Source organism: Zonotrichia leucophrys, unplaced genomic scaffold, assembly GCF_028769735.1.
Source record: "Zonotrichia leucophrys gambelii isolate GWCS_2022_RI unplaced genomic scaffold, RI_Zleu_2.0 Scaffold_52_357736, whole genome shotgun sequence".
Taxonomy (NCBI): domain Eukaryota; kingdom Metazoa; phylum Chordata; class Aves; order Passeriformes; family Passerellidae; genus Zonotrichia; species Zonotrichia leucophrys.
In genome coordinates, this window is record NW_026992257.1 from 233,666 (window position 1) to 259,089 (window position 25,424).

Here is a 25,424-nt window from a genome sequence, read left to right on the forward strand (position 1 = left end):
TGATTGGCAGCTCCCAACCAATCCCAACCCCCTGCTTTATATAGCGAGCATAATGTTCTATGGTATGGAATATCCCTTTGGCCAGTTTGGGTTAACTGTCCTGGCTATGTTCCCTCACAGCCTCTTGGGCACCTGCTTGCTTATACAGATTGGAAAACTGAGAAGTCCTTGATTTAAAGTAAGCACTATGAAGCAGCAACTAAACATCAGTGTGTTATCAACATTATTCTCATACTAAATCCAAAATACGGGACTATACCAGCTACTAAGAAGGAAGTTAATGTTATCCTAGCCAAAATAAGGATGGATGATTAAAGTAAAACCCACAGTTATTTAATTTAGTTGTTTTAAGAAGGAATGTATACATTTTTCAATCATATTTGCAACATTTGTGGATTCTACATTTAAAGGAATGTTAGTTCAAAATAGAAAGGATATTTGACCACCTTGGTTTTCTTATCTGTGTGATAATGATTTGTATCTGCTTTTTTCCTCCAGTTATTTGTAATAGATGTCCAGACTGGTCAAATTACCAAGATTCCTATTCTGAAAGATCGTGAACCTGCCATGGTGAACCAGCAGGGATGTGGTATTCATGCCATTGAGCTCAACCCCTCAAGGACCTTTCTGGCCACAGGTGGAGACAACCCCAACAGTCTTGCAATTTATCGTCTGCCTACACTTGATCCTGTGTGTGTGGGAGATGTAAGTGGGAGTATTTGGGGAAATTTTATTCTGTCCCAAGAATTGCTACTTTGAAGTGCGTAAGGTCAAAGCAAGTGTAAAATTTGGGAGTTTTGTAGTGGAGAGTGAATTAAATATGAATGAGTACATAAATATATGAGAGGATTCTCAGGGTTCTAAGTCAGATTTCTTTCTTATCCTCATTCAGGTCTACTTCAGATTACTTTTAAGCACTGAAAACGTAACAAAATCTTTACTGTCAAAGTCTAATTGGGGTGATGATGATCTCTGAAACTTAGCTTTAGTGAAAAAGCTCATTTGAGAAGTTGTAAAGATGATTCAAGGCTTTCCTTTCTCCAGTGCAGCTTATATATGTATTATTTCACACGTGGAACTTGGCTTTGAGGAGTAGTTCTAACCCAGTGGCTTGTGGCACTTTGATAGACTTTGATACTGGTTTTATTTTTGAAACATCATGAGGCCTTTTTAAAACAGCCAATCTTAAAAAGAAAACGGCTGAAATGGGTATAGTGGTGTCCTGTAAGCACTTCACTCTTATTTTTCCTTTTTGATTCAGGACTTCGCATAGACATTAACTACAACAGCAGAGCTCAGGTCAGAGTTTCTGCAGTAGCAGATAACCAGCTGCAGAAAGGCTTGAATCTGAAGATCTGCATGACTTGTTATTCGTGTGCCACTGTGACTGCAGTTTTTCAAGCACAACTAGACCCTTATGGTCTTTTTTTATACACAGGCTTCTCACCTTCTGAGTAAAAGATTCTTGAAAATTTAATCAGTAGGTCATATATTTCAAACATAATTTTTTTGTTTCTTTTTAGGGATGTGCCTTTGAGGAAATAAAAGTAAGCAGCTACTTTATAGAAGTAAAGAACACTGCTTTCAAAATGGAAAAAAATCCAAGTCCTTAGAATTGAGATTAATTTTTCCTTGGTCAGAGATCTGTTTTTCTATTGCCTAATTGCTCTCTATTAATTATACATGTCAAAATCAATAAAAGTTAAAATTGCTGTTAGGTACTTAAACTGCTACAGCTGGATAGTGGAATATTATTTATATGTTTTTAGCATAGGTCTTCTCTTTCTGAGTTTGCACTTAAGTATTCTTCACTTTGATATTTTTTTGTCTGCCTTGAGACCACTGCAGAATATAATGGCACAGAAAATCTTTTTTTTTTTCTTTTAGGATGGACATAAGGACTGGATATTTTCAATTGCATGGATAAGTGATACTATGGCTGTTTCTGGTAATGTTAATTTTTAATTTTTTTTTCCCAGAATTTTATACTGATGTACAGCACTTGATAGGTCTTAGGGAAGCACCTTTAGAAGGGATTTGAAACCATTTGGAGCTACTTTGCCTATTTAAACCATTCTTGGTCTTAGTACAGAACTTAGCTTTTTTAATTTTTTTTTTAATTTGTTGAGCCCTGGTCTAGATTGTACTTTTTTTTCCTAGTATTGGAGGGAATGCAGTTGTCTTTACAGTAGGCGTTGACATGAGAGGGTGTCTTAACACAGTAAGTTCAAGGCAAGGATTCTACACCAGAATAATTTCAAGATACAGCTGAACAGTACTAGTTTCCTGAAATTCTATGGAAGACTGATTAATGAAAACTCAGTTTGTTTTATCAAGCTATCAGCAAAGTTGTGTGTGTGTATGTATGTATATATATATATATATATATAGGCACACATACTGTGGGAACTAATACAGAAGGTTCTAATAGAAAAGGTCAATTACTGACTTTTTAGTCAGTGTAGTTGGATAATCAGTGTAACTTCATAAAGTATTAGTTACCTTGAGTAAAGGCAGCAATATGCCATTGAATTAATGTATTAGTTTACGGTCTTTCTGTGCTGAGAGGGTTTTGTATTCCATTCAAGGAGGTGTCAAACTGCAGGTGACAGAAAATCCTAACAGTCTCATATAAAAATCAAATGCTCCAACTGATGATTCAGTGTTGTGGTGTGTTGCAATATCCTGTTTTACCTTCTCCCTTCCCCCTCGCCCCTCGCTGAGTGTGCCCTGTCAATCAGGCTAACATACCAGCAAGGCGTCGTGTGATAGGTGTCCCTAGTCCCTTGAGACCCTGCCCCTTCACCTGGTTGGTGGCTCACCTGTCCCCTCCCCTTCCCCTGCCCTGAGCTTAAAAGGTTAATGAGACCATGCGGCCTCCATTCTGTTAGCAGCAGTGGCCCAGTGCAGACATCTCTGTACCAATGGAATAAACATCTGGCTACCTTCTAGCAGAATCCACTCCTTTTATCTCCACTATCGCCAGAAGCTCTCTCTCCTGAGGAGAATGGAGTCCTGTCTTGTGCCCCGCTGCACTCTGCCGCCAGCCAAGGTATCTCTGGGGTAAAACACCGCAGTGCTGCCTTTGGCCCAGCAGCGAAGGTCAGAACTGGCATAGGCACCATCTAACTGGTTATATTGGGATACATATTCCAATATAATTCAGTAATATAAAAAAACCCAAAAGCTAACCCTTGAGTTGATCCTTGCAATTCTCTAACCCAAATATCTGCATTAAAAAAACCCATTAAGTGACATTGTGTAGGGAAGAAATGGAGGTACATGTCAAATCTATCAGAGCTGACTTAAATGGAAGTGAGTTGCCTAAACACCAGAAGGGATGGGTGTAGGACCTTGGACTAAATCTGTATTGATCTTTGAACCAAAGACATTTAACTTTCTTCATCCAGTATTGTTGGTCTTACTGATTCATATTTTGTATCATTATCTTCAAATTCAGTCAAAAAATAAAACGAATTCTTGCTTGCTTGGCCTCAGTTCCTGTGTTACATTCTTTAAACAAGAGGTTGAATGAGTTGAATTAACAGTATATTTTATTTAAATTTATGCAAATTGTGGTTTTAAATATATGTTTCTGTTCAGTTCACTAATGTATATGTACATATCCATAAACATACTGTCAGAAATCAAACTGTCTAGAATTGGTATAAACCCCACTGAGTTTTCTTGTAGGTTTTTGTATTGGTTTAACACTGTCAATCTCAGCCTCAGTAAGCCAGGCTCAGGCTGAACACATAGGCTATTCAATTGCCTCTGAGTTTATTCTACATGTGAATCGCTAATGGTGATTGTTGTACAGGATCATGGTTTTTTGATGCATCTCAATCAGTTTGAAAACAGATGAGGTGATCTAGCTGATTGGAAACAATGTAGACAAACCAGTTGACAATAAGTTCACAATGTTATGAACTTAACACCTCAGTAAAATCATGATTTTGTTAATAATAATTAATACATAGGCACCAACAGTGTGTTCAGTTAGATTAAATAAATCTAAAGTATCTTATTTTTAAGACCTCATTGTTTATTGCAGTTCATTTTCTAAAAAGGATAATTATGTATATTTGAAATGCTGTTATGGACTACTTATTCAGGTTCCCGGGATGGTTCGATGGGTCTCTGGGAAGTTACAGAGGATGTGTTGTCCAAAACTGATGCCAGACATAATCTCTCTCAAGTTCCTGTCTATGCCCACATAGCACACAGGGCTCTGAAGGATATTCCTAAGGAGAACACCAATCCTGACAACTGCAAAGTCCGAGCATTGGCTTTCAACAATAAGAACAAGGTCAGTAAGATAAGCAAGACAGTTGAGTAGTTCTAATGTTAGTGTTCAGGAACACATAATCACGGAATGATTATGTGCAGGTGCTTTTATTTAGAGCTCTGGGTGTCAGGGGTACACAGTCCCAAATCTGACTCTGACATGGTTTCAGGCCGAACATGTTTTATATTCTATCGTTATATAATGTACATATTAATTATTAAACTTACATGATTCTCTTGTATACATTGATTTCATCTAAGCATGGATTTCTCGTGATCCCCCTCAAACCTCTAACATAGTTTCTCATGATTCTTTAAACAATAATTATATCTAATCGCATCTAACAATTATATCATTTATCATATACTGACTAGACAGGTGCAGTTTCATATGATCTAGCAAATACAAGGCCTGACATTTCCCAGGCCCTACCTTTAATATTTTCCCAGAGCCTACTAAGCCTTTCTTTCTAGCTCCCCGAATTTTCTGTGATTTTAAAATCTTTTACTATCACTAAAACTGTCCATATGTATTTGAAAAAAAAGTCATATAAATAAAATATACTAGAGAAGCAACCTGGAGTGTGAGTTTGTAAGGATATCTATAATACAAAAACTAACTCTTACTTTTTTTCTTCTTTTTTTTTTCTTTTTTTTATAATAGGAACTGGGAGCTGTGTCCTTGGATGGCTATTTTCATCTTTGGAAAGCAGAGCACGCACTATCAAAGGTGCTTTTCTGTTGGTGTAAAACTTAAAACATTGCTTTGCATTGAAGGCTATTCACTATTCTTAATTTCCTATAAATGCTTGATGAAAGAGCAGCAGTGTTTGTAAAACACTGTCCTGGTTCTGGTCAAGACAGGGTTAATTTTTGCAGCAGCCAGGAGGGGCACAGCCTGGACCCTGGGGTTATTAACTACCACCTCACACCAAGTGTAGAGGGAATGGAAGGGGGTGGCATTTTTCCAGTTTTGCTGTGGTGTATGGTTGGGTGGTGCCAGGTTCTACAGAGTGAGCAATCACTTGTGAATCATTTGCTTGTGTTGTACACACTGCTATCAGTATTGTTCTTATTTGGTTTTTTTTTGTTGCTGTTTTTAGTAAATTGTTCTTATCTCAACCTGCGATCTTTACCTTTTTTTTGCCTCAAATTCTCCTCCCCATCCCACCACAGGGGGAAGTGAATGAGTAGTGCGTGGTCTGGGGTGATTCAATGGGAACACTAAATTGGGAAATACCATTTCTAAACTATGACAGTCAATTTGGCACCCAATGTGAGGCATGAAGCACTGAGATAACAACACATCTGACCAGAGCAGGTTGGAAACAAATTCAATCTAAGCATTTGTATTAGGTACAGAGCCACTGGTCACAACTTTTGCTTGGTCTGTTCACATTATGATACCTAACCCTGCATATGTTCCCTCATGTACTCCTCATGGTGCTCTTTTTCAGAGCAGGGAGAGGGATCAGAATTGCTTTATTGCTGTACTGTGGGCTATCAGTTTATGACATGATAACATCAAGGGCAATGAGGGTCATTTAGGATGTGTCTTAAGTGCTGCTCTCCTGCATTTGCCTTGGGTGCTACCTCTGGGATTTCATTAATAATTGTACTGTCTGTAGGGAGAACAGGGGAGGATGATTTGCCCCAGCTTTTCACACCCTTTTTCCTCCTTCAGGTTTGTTACAACAGCTTGTGAGAATTTTGAATTTCCTTTGGATGTTAAGGAAGGTGCATGTTCTTGTTGCTATGTCTACTCAGTACATGTTTAGAATTATGAAAGAGACTTCTTGTATGGTCATTCAGAGATCTACCCGGAGGGTGGACAGTCATGAGTGGCATGGAATGTGGGAGAAAATGGGACGGTTTCGGAGGACTTCTGTTCTCCAATGGTTTGGAAGTTCACCCCTTAACAGGACCCTGATAAAGTGGCAGAATATCTGAAAGGAAAATGCTGTGGTGATTCCAGAGAGGCACAAAGTAATGAAATGTGCTGGGCCCTGGCTACTGTTTACCAGATACCACTCATCACTAGACAGCACCCTCAGGGGGAGGAGGAGGAGAAAAGCAGAGCAACTGCCACTGTGGCCACTCAAACTGCAACTGAACCAGAGGAACAACACATGCCAGTAGCAGTCATACCTATACAGAAAAAGAAATGCAAGACCAAATCAGTTTGCATAGTGAAGGATGAAGAGGAAGTAGGGCCCTCAGAACAGGAGGAAGAAGCAGGGACAGAGGTAATCACCCAATCCCTATCCTCAGGTGAGCTGCACGATATATGAAAATATTTCAGCCACCAGTAGGGTGAGCCCCTGGTGACCCGGCTGCTCTGATGCTGGGGTAGCACAACCCACAGTTGGAAATTAGAGGATAGTGAAGCCAAGCAACTGGGATCCCTTTCCAGGGATGCAGGCATTGACAACAGCATTGGAAAAAGGACAGAAATCCTCAGCCTCTGGAGGTGACTCCTGTCAAGTGTGAGGGAAAGATATCTTTTCAAGGAGGATCTGTCAGTGCACCAAGACAAGTGGAACACCATGGAGCAAGGTATTCAGTACCTGAGAGAATTAGCTGTGCTGGAGGTACTCTATAGAGATTCAAATAACAAGCAGTCCCCTGTAGATCCAGATGAAGTTTAGGGCACACAACCCATGTGACACAAGTTCATATGGGAGCATGCCATTGTCATATGTCAACTCATTGGCAGTGATGTCATGGAGAGAACAAGAACAAACAGTGGATAATTTGGTTGCCCAACTCTGGCAATATGAGGAAAGTCTCTCTTCCTCCCTTTGGGCCTGCATCTCAGCTGTCCAAGGACTTCCAGCAATTTAAAGAGAAAATGTCCTGTGCCGTGCCAATACAGGCCAGAGTCTCTGCTATTAAGAGCAAGCATGCCCCTTCTCAAGAGAGAGGGAATACACCACAAGGTAGGTGACCTGTGGTTTTACCTGCATGACCACAGAGAGGACATGAAGAAGTGGGATGGAAAACCCACCTCTGCCCTGTGAAGGTCCGCCCGAAATTAACGGGTGACGAATGATTTTTGGGTGCAAAAATAACCAACATAGGCACAGGGGTTTTGCAGTAACAAATCAACAAGATGCAATTTTATTGATGATAACCACAGCTAAATATGCTTTTGGTTAGGGGATCCGGGGAAGAGAAGGGTAGGATAAGGGAAAAAGGGAGGAAAGAAAGTTAGGGAAGGGGTATAGCTACCAAAACGTGATGTCTTCGGGGTCCCGGTGCCGAAACTCACTGGTGCACGCTTTGGGGAGATCTCAGAGAGGCAGTCGAACCCGAACCCCAAGATATACTGTTCTTGGTTGGGGGAAGGGTAGCCGAAATTAGGTTTCCATGGAGGGGAGAAGAATAGGAACAGGAGGAGGGGGAGAGGCTGTTCCATTGTTTTCATGGTGAATGTTCACAGGTACGTTTACTCTGGGCAGGTTTTCCCCCTTCCCTGAGTTGGGAGGGGGTACAGTCCCAGTCTCTGGAAGGAGGTTGCCAGGGGGGTGCCATGGGGGTGCCAGTAGGGTGCCAGAGGGGTTCTTGGTTCTTTGATGAGGGGATTCGCATCTCTGTTGGTCCGTCACGGTGGTTGAAGACAGGCAAGAGGGGTCTTCTCTTGGAGGGGGGGGGAGCCACCCCAGAGCTCAGTCCAGCCAGGCCTGAAGTTTGGAAGAAAGTCCAGTTCCATTGTTCAGAATAGGGCAGCATGCCCCCTTCGAGTACAGCATGGCATGTTCTGCAAACACCACCTGTGAACACACTAAATAAGCATGAGACTTTCTTTCCCAACTGGCTCAACAGTTTTTAACCCTTCGGTGGTCGTTTTCTCATGACAATTGTGAGGCAAAAAATTAAGGATTTTCGGATGGACTTCCACAGCCCTAGGAGCTATGGGTACGTGAGTTGAGAGGAAGAACAACCACCATGGGTAATTCTTCAAGGAAAATTCTGCTTCAGTTTCCAGTGAGCAGGTCCTCCCTCAGACAGAAGGGAAGGTGCTGATGTTACTTCCAAACCTCTTGAAGGGACCTGTGGTTGATCATATTTATAAGAAGTGAGCAATGAGTACCATGACCAGAACTAGAGGGGCCCTGCCTCCAGCCCATTGGAGGAAAGGGATAATCAGATCTACTGGACTATTTGGATATAATGGCCTGACCCATCAGACCCACAGGAGTACAATGCTTTAATTTACACTGGTACGCAATGTACCCTGATGGCATTGAGATATGTAGGGTCAGAATCTATCTCTGTTTCTGGGGTGACAGGGAGATCCCAACACCTGACTATACTGGAAGCTGAACTGAGCCTGGGTGGGAATGAATGGCAAAAACACCCCATTGTGACTGGCCCAGCGGTCCCATGTATCCTTGACATAGATTACCTCAGGAGAGGGTATTTCAAGGACCCAAAAGGACCTTGCTGGGTTTTTGGGATAGCTGCTGTGAAGACAGAGGAAATTAGGCAGCTGAATACCTTGCTTGGTCTCTCAGAGGATCCTTCTGCTATGGGACTGCTGAGGGTCAAAGAACAGGGTATTGATCACTATCACAACAGTGCACTGTCGACAATACTGCACCAACCAGGATTCTGTGACCCTCATCCACAAGATGATTTGTGAACTGGAGCACCAGGGAGTGGTCAGCAAGACCCACTTACCCTTTAATAGCCTCATGTGTCCAGTACATAAGTCCAATGGAGAGTGGAGACTGACAGTGGGTAATCATGGCCTGAACGATGTCACACCATCACTGAGTGCTTCTGTGCGAGGCATGCTGGAACTTCAGTATGAACTGGAATCCAAGGCAGCAAAGTAGTGCCGCCATCAATATTGCCAATGTGTTTTTTCTACATTCCTTTCGCAGCAGAGTGCAGGCCGCAATTTGCTTTTACCTGAAGGGGCATCCAGTACACGTGGAACCACCTACTCCAGGGGTGGAAGCACAGCCCCACTATTTGCCTGGACTGATCCAGACTGCATTGGAAAAGGGTCAGACTCCAGAACACTTGCAATACATTGATGACATCATCATATGGGGCAACACAGCAGAGGAAGTTTTTGAGAAAGGGGAGAAGATAATCTGGATTCTCATGAAAGCACGTTTTGTCATAAAGCAAAGTAAGGTCAAGAGACTTGCCCAGAAAATTAAGCTTTTAGGAGTAAAATGGCAAGATGGACAATATCAGATTCCAATAGATATGATAAGCAAAATAGCAGCTATGTCCTCACCAACCAGCAAAAAGGAAACAAGCTTTCCTAGCACTGTGGGTTTTTGGAGAATGCATATTCCAGATTACAGTCAGATTGATTGTAAACCTTCTCTATTGCATGACCTGGAAGAAGAATGATTTCAAGTGGGGTCCTGAACAAGAACAAGCTTTTGAACAAATTAAACCAGGAGAGTGTTCATTCAGTAGCCCTTGGGCCAGTCAGGACAGGACAAGATGTGAAAAATGTACTCTATACCACAACTGGGGAGAATCATCCTTCCTGGAGCCTCTGGCAAAAAGTACCCAGAAAGACTCGAGGACAGTCCCTGGGGGATACAAAGGATCCAAGGTCTGTTACACCCCAACTGAAAAAGAGATACTGGCAGCTTATGAATGGGTTTGAGCTGCTTCAGAAGTGATTGACACTGAAGCACAGCTCCTCCTGGCACCCTGACTGCCAGTGCTGGCCTGGATGTTCAAAGGAAAAGTCCCTTCCGCACATCATGCCACTGATGCCATGTGGAGCTAGTAGATTGCTCTGATCACACAATGAACTCAAATAGAAAACTGCAATCATCCAGCAATCTTGAAAGTCATTACAAACTCGCCTGAAGGCAAAAATTTCAGAGAAGAAGGTGGCATGCTGAAGAGGCCCCACCATATAATCAGATATCAGAAAATGAAAAGCAATGTGCTGTCTTTACTGATGCTTTCTGCCATATTGTAGGGATACATCAAACATGGAAAGCAGCCATATGGAGCCGTACATGGCGAGTTGCAGAAGCTACCAAGCAACAAGTTGGATCAAGTCAGGTTGCAGAGCTGAAAGTCATCCAGCTGGCTTTAGGTATCACTGAATGAGAGAAGTGGCCAACACTCTACCTCTACACTGACTCGTGGATGGTAGAAAATACTCTGTGGGGGTGGCTGGACCAATGGAGAAAGACCAATTGGCAGCATAAAGGGAAACTTATCTGGTCTGCTGAATTGTAGCAAGACATCACTGTTCAGGTAGAAGTTGGCTTTTCAAACATTGGTATACACATTTAGTGAAGTCCACCTGGTTAGTTAACTAGAGCCTCTAACAATCAAGCTGGCTCTGCCCTATCAAAACCTTCATATACCATAGAAGGGGGTAAAGTCCCTGTGGTGCATATGAGAAATGTGTTGGGGAAGACAGTTTGGATCAGTCCTGCCTCAAGGAAAGGCAAATCCATCTGTGGGATTGTTTTTGCTCAAGGACCTGGGTGCATTTGGCACGTAATGCAAAGAGATGGGGGAATGCAATGTGTACCTCAAGGAGATTTGATTTTTGGGTGAGAACAGCCTGCAATGTTGAATTGTTTAATATTGGTTGCTGAATGCCACTGCCACTGTGTGCCATAACTACCATGGACAATGAGGATCGATTGCTCCAAATACACCAGTCATGAGCTCCTGATGCAGCAAACAGCCAACAGCACACCAGTCCTCCTGTCTTGGAAGACATTTTGAATGGACAGCCATTGACTAAGGGAATGGTACTCATGCTTGTGTGTTACAGGGCTTGCAAGGGTTTTTCAGGGTGAAGAGAGAGATGAGAATGTTGACCTCATGTTCAGAAGGCTTGATTTATTAGGTTATGATATATATTACATTATAACTATACTAAAAAGAAAAAGAGAGAAAGTTCTCAGAATGCTAGCTAAGCTAAGAATAGAAAAGGAATGAATAAACAAAGGTCTGTGTCTCAGCACAGAGTGAGACCCAGCTCTGCTGTGAGTGGTCAGTAAATCCAAACATTCACCCAAGACCAATCACGCATCCACCTGTTGCATTCCACAGCAGCAGATAACCATTGTTTACATTTTGTTGCTGAGGCCACAGCTTCTCAGAAAGGGGAAAAATCCTAAAGAAAGGATTTTTCACAAAAGATGTCTGTGACACTTGTGTGTATGTATATATCTATAAGATGTAGGATCTGGGTGTGATTTAGATGGTATAGAATAAGGGTTGGATGAAGTCCTGGTTCTGTCCAGGACAGGGTTAATTTTTGCAGCAGTTGGGAGGGGCACAGTCCAGACACTGAGATTATTTAATACCACCTCATGTCATGGGCAAAGGGGACAGCGGAGGGTGGCATTTTTTTGGTTTTTCTGGGGTGTATGGTCAGGTTGTGCTGGATTCCGTGTAGTGAGCAACCGCGTGTGAATCGTTCACCTGTCTTGTACACTCTGCTTTTAGTATTGTTGTTGTTACTGTTCATTTTCTTATTTCATTGCTGTTTCTAGTAAATTGTTCTTATCACATCCCATGACCTTTACCTTTTTTTGCCTCCAATTCTCCTCTTCAGCCCACTGCAGGGGGAGGTGGGGGGGAAGTGTGTAAGCGGTGTGTGGTCTGGGGTGATTCAGTGGGAACACTAAATTGGGGAATACCATTCCTAAACCATGACAAACACATAAATCTTTAAGTAAAATGCAATGTCCTAAATATTAGAACTTGGGGAAAGAAACTTCCCACTCACCTCATTTTTAAGGGTGAGAAGTGCTCTTAACTTTCTGCCAGTTCTGGGTGAGCTGAAGTGAGCTGTTCCATAGAGAGTATAATTGATACTTAATTAGTAGCCTTCATAAAGGAAGTTGCACTTATTTAAGTGTAATTATAGATCAAACCCACAAATATCTATACTACTGTATGAAGTAAGCTTTTTCAGCTGAGATCATGTCTCTGTACACCTGCTGAAGAAATACCAGCTTAGAAAGATGTAAAACAATATGCCAAAATGTCCATTGTTCTTTGCATAATACATGGTTCAGCCTTTATCATCTCAGTTTTGTTCAGATAAGGCATCTAATCTTCAGGGGTTGTTTTTTCTCTGAGTCAGGTTGCTTTTCTCTTAAACTTCTATAGTTGTGCTGAACTTATTTTTAGCTGCATTTTGGGTTTTTTCACTTCAACTCCCTTGAACATAGTGTACAGAATTACAGAATTGTTTTATTAGTGCTTTTTTTTTTCTCTTATCATAATGTGTTGATTTGTCTTTCCTTTGTTTCTAGTTACTTTCCACAAAGTTGCCATACTGCAGGGAGAATGTGTGTTTGGCTTATGGTCCGGAGTGGTCAGTGTATGCAGTAGGATCACAGGCACATGTCTCCTTTTTGGATCCAAGGCAGCCTTCTCACAATGTAAAATCCGTCTGTTCCAAAGAACGAGGCAGTGGTAAGAAACTTGTCAAAGGGTGCTTCAAATGGTTTGCTTGCAGAAGTAGCTTTTAAGACTGCAGTAAGATAAGCTTCCAATAAATATGAAGGCTTTTTCATGTGACAGACTAAATTATTAATACCATATATAGGTTTTGTTTTTATGACATTATTCCTTGAGCAACCAACAAACCAAATGTAAAATCAACTCTGAAATCTAATGAAGGACAACATCAGTGTTTTTATGATCAACTAAATTGCACGCCATCTAAATATTACTGAACTTCTAAAAGTATGCATTTTACTTATTACTGAACTTCACTGTGCATTTTACTTCTGCTTATTTTTTACTGCGTCTTATTCTGTTTTACTTAATTTCAAAGCAAATCCAGTCTTTGCACCACCTTATACTGTCTATTCTCACATTTTTCTCTGGGGACAGACAAAAACCCATGTTGTCTGCTCTGTCCTATCATATTGGGAGTCAGTGCTGTGAGTGAATGCTTGCTTTGTCATTTTAAAGTCATGAGTAAGGCACTTAATTGTCAGTGTGTGTTTATTTGCTTTAAATATACAAAAGCTTACTCTTAAAAAAAAAAAAGTTTGCAGATTTTAGTGCTGTTTTCCTTTTCTGATGTGAATGTAGCATGTCCAATTGAACCTTACACCTGGGTCAAGCCTGGAGGTTTGTAGGGTACATGACCACATATGCTTCTTCCCATACCCTTTATTTTCAAGCATGAGAAGGCACTGTGTTGTGATGCCCATTTGAAACCATATTAATCCCAGAGTAATAAGTTGCTAGTCCTTATTTAACCTAACTCTAGGCATTCATCTCTTCATTGGGCAAGTTTATTTTAAAAAATGCATGTAGGCAAGGATTAGGAAAGTTTTATTTATGTAGTTACTGGACTTTGAACAGTGCTGTCTAGATAAATGTCAGGATCTGCTTCTTTTAGATACAGAAGTTTCTATAATATGAGAAAAGGTCATTTACCAGCTCATGTTTGTCACTTGAACATCTTGCCAGCAACACTCCTTTTGGAACTCTAGTTTGGGAACCCTTCATCACTCCTCTATCATCTAACAAAAATTCTACAATACCACTGATTTCCACGCCCATAAAGAAACCCAAAGTCCACAATCTTCTGTGGGCAAAACACAAGGGTTGGAATCTCTGTGCAAGCCACATCTGTGTGACTTGTTCTCTGCTTGTGGAGTGGTCATAGTTGCCTTGCACTTGATAGTTTCACATTCTTCACTGAAATCCACCTGGACTCTGCACCTGTTAAAACACAAGCAAACACGTGTCCCTGCAGGGACTGGAGGATTTTCTCAAAATCCTGGAAATGCAGAACAGGCCATGCTATGAGAAATAAAGTATTGATCAGTTCTGTTTTGCAAAATTGCATAGAGACATGTAAGATAATGACATAAGTTGCTATTACTAACACTCTTTGGTTATGAGCATGAGGAAACAGAGCAAAACAATGCATGTAGTAAAGAAGACACTAACAGTAATTAGGAATCAATCAGATAATGCACATAATCAATAACACATGTGAAATGATATAATTACTAAGCACTGCAACACTGAACTGTCATCCCAGAGTCTGCAGCAGCTGACAAACCTCAGATCAGTAGAGAATTGGAACATCATGTCCAGATAATGATTCTCCAAGCTCACTTTAAAAGTAGGTTCAGCTGTCATATAGAGGGTCAAATTTCCAAGCCAAAACGACTTGAATACTTTTTTATGCAGAAAACATCTGAATTTATTGTCAATCATCCCATCCGAGTAGAGCGAGAGCTTGGCCAGAGCCCGAACTCTAATTGGTGAGTGTCACTTAAAACATTTTAAAACAAGGCTCTTAAAAATAGCAGTTATGAGTAAAAAAACCTTAGGGTTAAAAACCAATCAAACCATCAAGTAATTGAATCCCTCCCAAGTTTCCTTCAGGACAGAGGTTCTTCGAACACAGCAAACCTATTCTTCAAAGATTTGAAAGTGGTCACAGGCAGGATTATGAGCCTGGATCTGGACACTGAGAGTGTGAAGGTGGAGGAAGTGCAGATGAATGAGAGACTGATTACCTAGTACGAAACCAAAACCCAAAGAAAGAAATTAATGTTACAGCTGGACTCTCTGCTGGAGTACTTCTGTAATAATAACTGAAGAAAGCCATGAGACTAGCAGTCTGGATAAAGAAAATGTATAAGCTGTTAGAAAACAAAAAGCAGGATCCTGAAGAGACATGTGTCTTGTAGGTGATCATACAAAGAGATGGTAAAACATATGAAAGCCGGCTGTAAATACCACAACAATACCTTAATAATAATTCTTATTACAAAAATCAGTAAATTCATATTACAAAATCAATATATTAGCAGCAAATGTTCAAAGGGGTTAAGACAACCCTTTTTGAAGAGTTCATGTAATATTAACAACAATCACTATTTATCAGTATTACCTATAGAAAACAGAAATAACAGAAGTTACAAGTTCACTACCAGCAATCCCCAAACATCAAATCATTGGGGAATCAGCTGATGACCCCGCAGATAGGATGTGATTGAAGTTTCCCAAATGTTCTGTCTTCAGAGAAATTTTGGGTAGTTGAATCATTACTAATACTTGTATCTTTACACAGTGGTTTCACTTGCTGGGAAACACTTTTCACGGTAAAATATGTCCATCTGTGTCATATTTGGAATACCACTGATTTGCATAGTGTCTCCCTTTTCTGCATCTTGGGCAATGATTCAGTGCTGTCGCATTCCCTACAGACTGGGCAATATTTTGTTATATGTCCAAATTTCCCACTCTCGAAACATGGCCTTTTGGTGAGTTCTGCTGCTATTATTTCTGTGGAATTATCTTGTTGAGGAGTTACATTGAGAGCTGCGAGGGTTCTTGAAAGTCTTTCATCCTGTGCTTGAAGGAGTTTCCCGACCTGTTCTCCCTAAATACCTGCTTGGATTGCTGCGATGTACTGAGGTGTACCTTACTGCATGCCTCTATCATTTCAGTCATGGTTAGTTGACCAGGCATGGCACTAATTATACGTTTGCATTCTGCATTGGCATTTGCGAAAGCGAGGCTTCGAAGTAGATGTGGCTTCGCCGCTTCATCACTTACTTGTCTGTCCATTGCTTGCATGAGATGATACATGAATGAAGTGAAGGGCTCAGAAAGACCTTGCTTTATTTCTGTGTAAATGCCTTCTGGAGTTCTAACTGGTTGAATTTGCAAAATTGCCTTTCGTGCCGCCTCTCTAATGTCCGCAATCGCATCTTGAGGCAACACGACTGACTGACCTTCATGTTTGTCATGGGATTCATCTCTTGCTAATTGAGCCAGTGTGAGAGCTGTATGTGGTCCTCCCGCATAATTATTTCTCAGTTGAAGGAGAGCCCTCTGCCATCTTGCATCCCACAGCAGGAGTTGTGAATCTGTAAAAATTGTCGAGGCAATGCACCTACAATCAAAAAGTATCAAGTCATAATTGTTGAATGCGCCTCTCAAAAGCTGTTTGAAGTATGGGGATCCCAAACCATTATTTTTCACTGCTTCCATCAAATCTTTGACAACATCATGATCCAGAGGTTCCCATCTAGGATTTTCATTTCATCTCGCGTATCTCACTGGCAATGTGATGCTATCTGTGTCTGCTATATCAAAGTCTCTTTCTTTCAGTGCTTTCTTCCTGATGTCTGCCCAGTTTGTTGAACTGGACGTATTTCTTGAGACATTTCTGTTAAATGGAACCATATCCATGCCCGTATTCTGTGGATTTGTAATCTGCCAGGATGTACCTTCTGGCCTGAAGGTTGCATGCATTCCATGCATCCCTCACCCTCCTGTTTGAGGCATGGGGAGGGACATTTGTGGTGGTGCACACAGGGGAAAAGAGGGTGCAATGGCTGAACCTGCCATTGGTGGCATTGCAGATGGTACCGATATAGATATGTAGCGAGTATTTACAAAGGATGCAGAAAGGGGGTTGCCATCTTGCCGTGGAAAGGAGGTTTGAGGAAAGTGTGCACCATGTTGTGGTAGGAATTCCTGAGCACATTCCCTGACCTGGAGGAAGAGCTGCCATATGAAGTCTTTTGAAAATGGGAAAAGGTGAGGGCGAGTCATGGAGCTGGACTGTTGCCCTGGAAACCAAGCTGTTGGGGCAGGCATGTGAAGTACTGGAGTGCTGCCTGTTGTGGTCCAAAAGTCAGATGGGGCCTGTGATGGTACAGGAATGCCTCGTGAGGCTGTGATGGTTATATTTTCGTTGCTGATATCTTGAGCTGGTGGGTTTTGTGCTCCTAAATCACTCATGGCTTGAGCTCTGTTCTCCTGACCAGTCTTTGGAACGTATGCTGCAGCTGTTGTTTCTTGTCCCGACACTTCCCATTTACCTGGGAATATATTCATCATATTCTGTTCACCTGAGAAGGGAATTGGAAAATGTACTTAAAGGGGCTTGGCCTGTGTTTCAAGCAGAGGTTCTGAGACTATGATATTTAGTCTGTAGTGTGGTTGAACTTGCTGCAGTGGTACTGTTGTTCTACTTGGTGGCACTGTTGCTGCATAGTTTGGTTGCGAGGATCCCGATCTGGGTCCAGGCTCCGCTCCCTGGATTGCAGAGGGACTGGTTGTTGCAGCTGCATTCGCCGCCGGTGCCGGTGCTGCTGAGCCGTGCCAGGGCTGTGTTCGGGCTGCAGCAGGCAGTCCCGAATCTGCAGTGAGCAGTGACGAGTCCAGGGGCACAGCCATAGCTGTAGGTTCTGGCAGCCCCCACAGCGCAGTTGCCGCTTGGACGAAGGAAGGAGAGGCCCCGGGCACACTCAGAGGCTGCGCAGTCTGGCGGGAAGGGGGGGCGAGGGGGGGATGACATCGGACCCACTCGATCCTGCCCATTGTGCCGTGGGTTGGGGCTCAGAAGCGAATGGGGATGGAACTAAGATGATGTCATCGGGCTCCGAGTCCGCCCCTGCTGAATGGGGGAACTGGAAAGACGCCTCTGACGTCATTTTCAGGGCATGGGAGGGGGCAGGAGCTGTGGGTGGACCACGAAGTGGCAGGGGCGTTGCCAGAGAAGCTCCGGAGGCAGGCTTAGCTGCCTGGAACGTCCCCCAAGGTGGGGAGGGGGGTGGAGAAACGTGTGTTCTGGATCCCGCTGCTCCGAGACATGCGCAGTTGTAAATGATTCGAAAAATGCCATATCTGCCTGATCCGATGGTCCCAAGAGCAATTTGAGTTTTGAACGGCCCCGATGTCCCTCCTGAAATAAACAGGGCAGAAGACTTTTTCTCCTTTCTAAAGCCTTTATTAAAAGTGATCAGCTCAGGATTGGGCAGCTCGGCAGAGCTGCAGTCCCCATCGTGTCTCCCAGGGCGACTCAGAGGAGGAGGACATGCGCAGCTCTGTCCACTAGGGGCAGAGCTGGGGGATCCGGTCCTCATGGGAGCCTTTAGGGAGTGGTGTCTCCGTCAGATGTTGTCCCTCCTGGCCCAGTCGGCTCGGTCTCACCGCCGGGGATGACTCCTATGGTCAGGGCGAGAGGGACTCCGCATCTCTGCAGGCTCAGCACTCAGCTCCTCACGTCCAGACATCACTTTAGTCTCTCAACTCTTATTTGGCTCGTTGCTTTTGGGGTTTTCTCTGTGCGTTTGGAGTCGGGGTCCCAAAAAGCATGCTGGTCTTGGAGTCACTTTGCATAACCCCCCCCACCCTCTCAGGTGTCTTCACTATGCTGGGAAAAGTACACCTTAGCCTCAGGGAAGGGCCATTACCTCGCCCTAGCCAGGGCTTTTACTAATACAAAAACAACTATTAACTACAACGACCCGTGATTACCATCACAAAACACGCAGAACCTTGGCAGGGACAGTGATCTGGCTGCCTTTTTGTAACTTTTTCTCACAAAAAAATATTAACTGAATTTTTGTTCATAACAATTCTGTGTTGGCTCGTTGCTTTTTGGGGTCTTTTGGTAAGTTTGGTGGGGTGGCTTTCCCATGGCATGCTGGTTCCGAGGTTATTTTGCATGCCCTCTGATGTCTCTCCCTCATGTCCCCTCCTTTCACTGTCCAAGAAGGGCTATCAACCTGGCTTTTAGGCAGGACAGTACTGATACAAAAGGAGTAGTTAACGAAAACAACTGGTGATTACAATAATTAACAGGTAGAACTCCACCTTATCCATCGGGACTACTCGGGTGCCTGCATTCACAGGGATAACGCATAACGATAACGCATAACGCCTTCCTCTTGTGATTCAGGGTGGACAGTTTCGCCCGGGACTAGGGCGGGGGGGGGGGGGGAGGAGGGGGGGGGCTGTGGAGGCTCCTGGAGAGTCTTTGCGGCTTCGGAGGAAGGGGCTGCGGACCCTGGCACTCCCGCCTGCAAGGGAACACCCTGCAGCCCCTGGGGTGTTTGCAAAGTACCTTTTGCAAGAGGTTTTTGGCATTTTGCCTCATGAATTACCTCATAAACAACTCTGCAGACTGACAGATGAAATAAACAGGGCCAGGAGACTTCTTCTCCTTTTTAATGCCTTTATTAAAAGTGATCAGCTCAGGATTGGGCGGCTCGGCAGGGCTGCAGTCCCCGTCGCGTCTCCCAGGGCAACTCAGAGGAGGAGGATATGTGCAGCTCCGTCCACTAGGGGCAGAGCCGGGGATCCAGTCCTCGTGGGAGCTTTTAGGGCGTGATGCCCCCGTCAGATCTTACTTTGTCAGTGCGGTCCCCCTCAGTCTCGGCGCTGGGGACGACTCCCATGGTCAGGGCGAGAGGGACTCCGCATCTCTGCAGGCTCAGCACTTGGCTCCTCATGTCCAGACATCACTTTAGTCTCTCAATTCTTATTTGGCTCGTTGTTTATGGGGTTTTCTCGTTGCATTTCAAGTCGTGGTCCCACAAAGCATTCTGGATTTCAGAGTCACTTTGCATAATCCCCCCCACCCTCTCAGGTGTCTTCCCTATGCTGTAAGAGCGCACTGCCTCGGGGAAGGGCCATTCACCCCACCCAGCCAGGCCTTTTACTAATACAAAAGAGGAGATAAGTCTCAACGACCCGGTATTACAATAACAAAGCACTAAGAACCCTGGCAGAGACAGATCTGGCTGCGTCCCTGTAACTCTTTCTCACAAAAAAAATATTAACCGAATTTTTGTTCATAACAGTCCCCCCTCTTTTTCTTTGATCGAGCTTAAATTCTTAAGCTTGCATCAACTCACAATTTTTTGTTTTGAATCTACTATAAATCTCTTGTGCACTTTGGTAATCATGGTTACTTAACCTTGTTACTTTTCTTGGTTTTTTCAGGTTGGTTTGTACAGCCAATACTGTTTTACTAAAACAGATAAATAAGCATAGTAAAAAGAGCAATCCTCCAAGTATACACACACTGAGAAAAACTACCTTTTCCCATACATTTCTTCTGAAAATTTCCAAGTTCTCCCATCCACTGGGATCAAGTGTAGGAGTTTGATCTTGATTATTTGCACATGCTAATATTTTTATTTCGTTTGAAATGTCCCTAATAATTGAATTCTTTATTTTTAATACTGCCTGGAGCCCGATGACTTTGTTCAACACAGATACTGGGATCCGAACTTGGCTTTTACAATTTTGGATTTTCTCAATTTCTATTTCACTTTCCCGGTTTTGTTTAATTTCTCCCAAATCATTATATATAGGAACTCCCAAACTTGATCCAGTTTCTTTGGGTAATAAGAAAATTGGTTTTATCACTCTAGCAATGCAGTTGCCAGATGAGATCAAACTTAGGGGTTTAGAGCTCCCCTGAAATGTGTTCCAAAAGGGGTTTATCTCTTTTCCAGTACACTCATATAAATACTTGTAACAAACAATTTTTCTTACCATTTTCACCATTTCTTTGCTTTTTACTAGATCTGCTGAGCTTGTTTCAGCAGCATCACATTCAAAGCACAACCAGGTTTCTCCTATAGGGCACTCTCCTAGGAGTGGCTGCCTAAAAGTGGCAGTATTCTGGGCTATCCAATACACTCTCTTATTTTTCTGATAAAGGACCAAGTGGGAGAGGTTAACACAATCAGGGTTAGAACTGATGTGGACTCTCGACAAGGAGCTCACTCCCTCTTCATAGCGGGGTTGGTAGCCTTCACTGCACAGCTCAGCTGGGCTCCCCTGAGCACCACCAGCAATCAGAGCTATCAGTACTACCCTTTCCAAGAGTCTGGTATGGGTCATCTTGCACAGCCTGCCCACCCAGCCTTGCCTCTTGGGGAATTTTTACTGAGGAGAAGCTTCCAAGCTCCTTAGAGTCCCTTCTACCCGCTTCTCTGGTTAAGCCTCTCTTGGTCTGTTCCCTACAAATTTTAGTTTCCCCCGGGGGAGTGTTCTATAGAGCATTAACCTGGAGTCTTTAGAAATATATTGGGGAACTTAAACTAGAATTACTTATTTACAGCCTTAAACTTTTTACCAACATAATTTACACAAAACAGTTTTGAAACATTTTAAGCAATATTAGAACTCTGATACCAATTTTTCCTATACAGTTCAGTCTTTTTGACTCTTCCTCCTGAGAGTCAACTTTAAATCTCAGTATACTCAGGTGAATTAACTTGTGATGTGGATGAATCCTTATCCAGTGCCCGGAGGTGAGTGGTGTGGACTCTGGCCCAATGCCAGAGGGAAAAACTGGAAGTCTGGCCCAATGCCAGAAGGAGAAAGGGGTGGAGTCCGGTCCAATGCCAGAATGCCAGAGGAAAAAACTGGGAGTCTGGCCCAATGCCAGAAGGAGAAAGGGGTGGAGTCCGGTCCAGTGCCAGAATGCCAGAGGGGAAAAACTGGGAGTTTGGCCCAATGCCAGAAGAAGAAACTGGGAGTCTGGCCCAATGCCAGAAGGAAAAATTTGGTGTTGAATCCTGGTCCAATGCCAGGGGTGAGAGTGATGTGAGTCCAACTGTCTTATTAATGAAGAATACCTGAAACGGGCTTTCAAACACAGGCATTAATGGTCTGCTGTTAGTGATTTTATCAAAACTCAGTTTCTCTGTTTAATGTTATCAGTAATTTCTCTTTTTCCATAGTTTGTATGTTTCTCTCATCAACTTCTACATACTCTGTATTTTGGAAGGAGTTGTATTTCTCAGCTAACTTAACTCCCAAAGTACTTTTACTCTCCTATTTTTCTGTGTATTTAATTCACTGGTTTTCTGTTTTATTTTTCAAGATCTTATTTATTTATCTCTTGCTTCTGTTTCTTACTTTCACTTACAGCTTAAATACTTCTTTCAACCCCTTACACTTTATCTCTTTTTTTTTTTTTTTCCTTACACCATTTTTCTACACAATACACTTCCCTCTAAGGAGATGTGGTAAAACTTGTAATGCATAATCTACATTACTTCTATTCTAATTTGTCTATATTCGCTCCCTCATTTCTCATTCACTTTTACACATTCCTCCACACCTTTAAGACACAAAATTATTGCTAGAAAATCACGGGTCCCTATAGCCCCCCCTCACCTTGGGGTTGGCCCACAGGTCTCAGTATCTCTGAGCCTCTTGGAAGGGCCCAGACTCTGGTTGCCTCTGGTGCACATTCACCTGTGAGGCTGTCTGCGTGTCACTCACGCTCTTACAGCTACAGCTCCCTCACACATCTGGGCAGCACTATTCTGGTTTTGCAGGTCACACACACACACTTCCACTGCCCCCTTCCCACCTGCCCGGGAAGTTGAGGCTGACTTTGCTTGTAACTCACTCTCACACACACAAGAAGACAACAATAAGGTACCTTTTACTTTCACACCACTTATTATAAGTTAAGTCTTACTGGCCAGTTTTGGTGGTATTGGATATCCTTTCTACCTAGCTGGATTTTTGTCTAACTTCAGATGTTACTTTGTTGAGACAGGACTTATCTGCTCCTGTATCAACCAAAAATTCTAATTCTTCATTTAGGGGTCTCACTTCAAAGTTTACCAAGGGCTCATCTAGATGTTGCATCGGATCCCCTAAAGTATAAAGCCCCTGACCCTTTACTTGTCACATCTAAGGATCTTCCCTAAATTATCTTGTTCCCTGGCTATTGCCACATCGCGACTGAGCTTTTTACAAAACCTCCTGGTGTGTCCTGGCTCTCCACAGTAATGCAATGTCGTTCTCTCAAAGGGACTTGAGGTGTCTCTATCCCTTTTGCACCTGACAGTACAAGAGGCCTATCCTTGCCTCCTCCTGGTGGTGGTCCCGCCCACCCTGCACTTTCTCTAGCTACAGCAACCATGATCTTAGCCTTGGCCTTTGCTTTTTCTTCCTCACTCCTTAAATACACTTTCAATGCCTCTCTTAATAACTCATTTATGTCCTTCTCTTGCCAGTCTTCCATCTTTTCCAGTTTCCTCCTTTTATCAGGCCAAGATTTGGTAACAAATTGGACTTTTAGTAGCATTTGACCTTCTAGGGTGTCTGGGTCTATTCTAGAGTACGACTGGAAGTTCCGCCTTAGTTGATTAAGCCAGGCAGCAGGAGCTTCATCTTTCTCCTGCATGCCCTCAAATGCCAATTGGGTGTTAGTTCCTTTGGGAACTGACTCTTTGATCCCCCGTATTATCAAAGACCTATATTCCATCATGGCCTTCCTCCCCTCCTCCTGGTTAGGGTTCCAGCTGGGATCCGTTAGTGGCAATTTCTGTTCGCCTGATGGCACCTGGGGTCCTGGACTGTTATCTTTCTCCCAAATTCTTATGCCAGCCACCCTAATCATCTGGACCTCTTCTGGAGAAAATAATATACTCAGGATGGAATTCATCTCCCCCCACGTGTAGATATTTGGACCTAGAAATTGATCTACTTCGTTAGCTATGCCCACTGGGTCCTCAACTAAATGCCCCAACTCTTTCTTGAATCCTCTCACCTCAGAAGCAGTTAGGGGAGCATTCACAAAGCCAACACCTCCCACTACTCCTCCCATAGGAACCTCTCTGAGGGGAAAGAGTCTCTCTGCCTTGGAGGTCTTGGATCTGGTGCTACAGTACGGCCCATCTTCAGATGCCAAACTACTTTGAGGGATATCTGGGTTACCCTGAACTTTCTGCCCATCAGCAGGTATATTTGCTGATAGCTGTTTATCGGGCGAGGAGACATTTGTGCCCCAACTAGGAGGAGGTAAAGGGACAGCAATAGGAGGGGGAGAAGAGCCTGAGTGGATATTAAGTGCAGCTGGAGAAGGGGTGGAGAATGCAGCAGGTGGAGTAGGCACTTGTGGTGGTGCAGAAGGAACTGGAGGGGATACTGGGTTTATCATAGCGGAAGCTGAAGAGGTAGAAGGAGGGGTTTGAGCAGGTGGTAGTGAGATGGCAGCCGGGGAAAGAACCGGACCTGCCATTTGAGGTGCTTGAAGAAGAGGATTATAAGGTGGAGGGGCAGAAGGAGGCAAATAATCCAGGGGATCCCATCTTTTACTAGTCCTATCATCCCCTCCTTCATTCCCCTCTTTCTTCCTCTGTACCTTACAGATTCGCACCCCTTCATCCACAACAGCGCTCTTTAACCAGCAGGCTACATACAATAATTGCTCAGGATCAGTATCCCCTCGAGCTGTCAGATAATTATTTAATAGCTGGCACATCCACTTATCCTTTGTCCCACACCAAGGCCATCCTCCTTGTAACTCTAATTCTGGCCACACTTCCATACAATAACGGATCATTTTCACTTTATCTAATCCCTCCGTGGCCTCTATGGAATCCCATTTTACTAACAGTTCTCCTAAGGGACTACTGGGATGTATATACCTCAGTCTCTTGCCGGTCTTTTTACTATTACACCCTCCCATTTTACAGGTCTTAACAGTAAAAAAAATCCCAAAGGTGCCTTTACTGACCGGTAATTTCAAAAAGAACCTTCTTTGAGGAGCTTCAGCCTCCTCCACTGAAACTTCACATTTCTGCCTGATGCTCAGGACTTTATACTGAAACAACTGCCCGATCTCTTAATTGCCCAACTTTCCCCACGTGAGGTCTTACATCTATCGGGACTTGAACACACGAAGCCTCGGCCTAAGAATCCGGGTCGTGCCTGACTCCCTCAGTCAGGAAAAACAACTGCCTGAATTTTAGTTTGCCTAACCCACCAATTTTTAGGCTTCACTGTATCAGGACTTAAAAGCAAACCACAGCCTCCTTTGCTGGGGTTTGTGCCTGGCTCCTGTGCCAGGACTGACTTTGCCTGCAGGGCTTGTGAGCTACCCGAATCCTTCTCAGGACTGACAAAATCTTACGTGGATCCTTCTCGAGACTTACAAATGCTACCCGAATCCTTCTCGGGACTGACAAATCTGCCTGACTTCCCTCTGTCAGGGCCTATTTTGGGTGCGTGCCACTCATACAAATATTCCCTCCGCACGCCCGGAGGGGGGGGGCCCTTTATTCCCCCTTGGGAGACGACTCACTCACGCTAATTCCAAGCTCCGCCCCCTGTTCCCGGCCGGCTTTCTTGCGAAAGCACGGAACCGCGGTACTGAGAGGTCCACTATCACTTCGAAAGTCCGGCTGCCGGCCTTCGTCTCATTCACACACACATGTGCACGTCTCCCGCTCCCGCCACCGGCTTTCTCACCAATCCGGTGTTCCGGTGCTCCTCTGTGTCGCTGGTCCTGACATGATCTCTCTGGTCCTGGTAGCCAGCTGTCCTGGAGCTCCAAGATGGCCAGTCCTGAGTCCTCTCTC

The 25,424-nt window shown here is 43.5% G+C and overlaps 1 protein-coding gene across 4 annotated transcripts in view; it reads left to right on the forward strand.

Annotated features, from left to right (window-relative positions):
• LOC135460514 (DDB1- and CUL4-associated factor 12-like) overlaps nt 1-25,424 on the forward strand; it is an 84,056-nt gene that overhangs the window by 15,190 nt on the left and 43,442 nt on the right. For 3 of the 4 annotated variants that reach the window (XM_064737374.1, XM_064737373.1, XM_064737376.1), the window contains exons 3-7: nt 499-705; nt 1,888-1,948; nt 4,116-4,309; nt 4,952-5,017; nt 12,561-12,723. In XM_064737374.1, coding sequence (XP_064593444.1) covers nt 499-705; nt 1,888-1,948; nt 4,116-4,309; nt 4,952-5,017; nt 12,561-12,723 — 691 coding nt within the window. The remainder of the gene's footprint in view (nt 1-498; nt 706-1,887; nt 1,949-4,115; nt 4,310-4,951; nt 5,018-12,560; nt 12,724-25,424) is intronic. The other variant, XM_064737375.1, reaches the window with a different exon arrangement.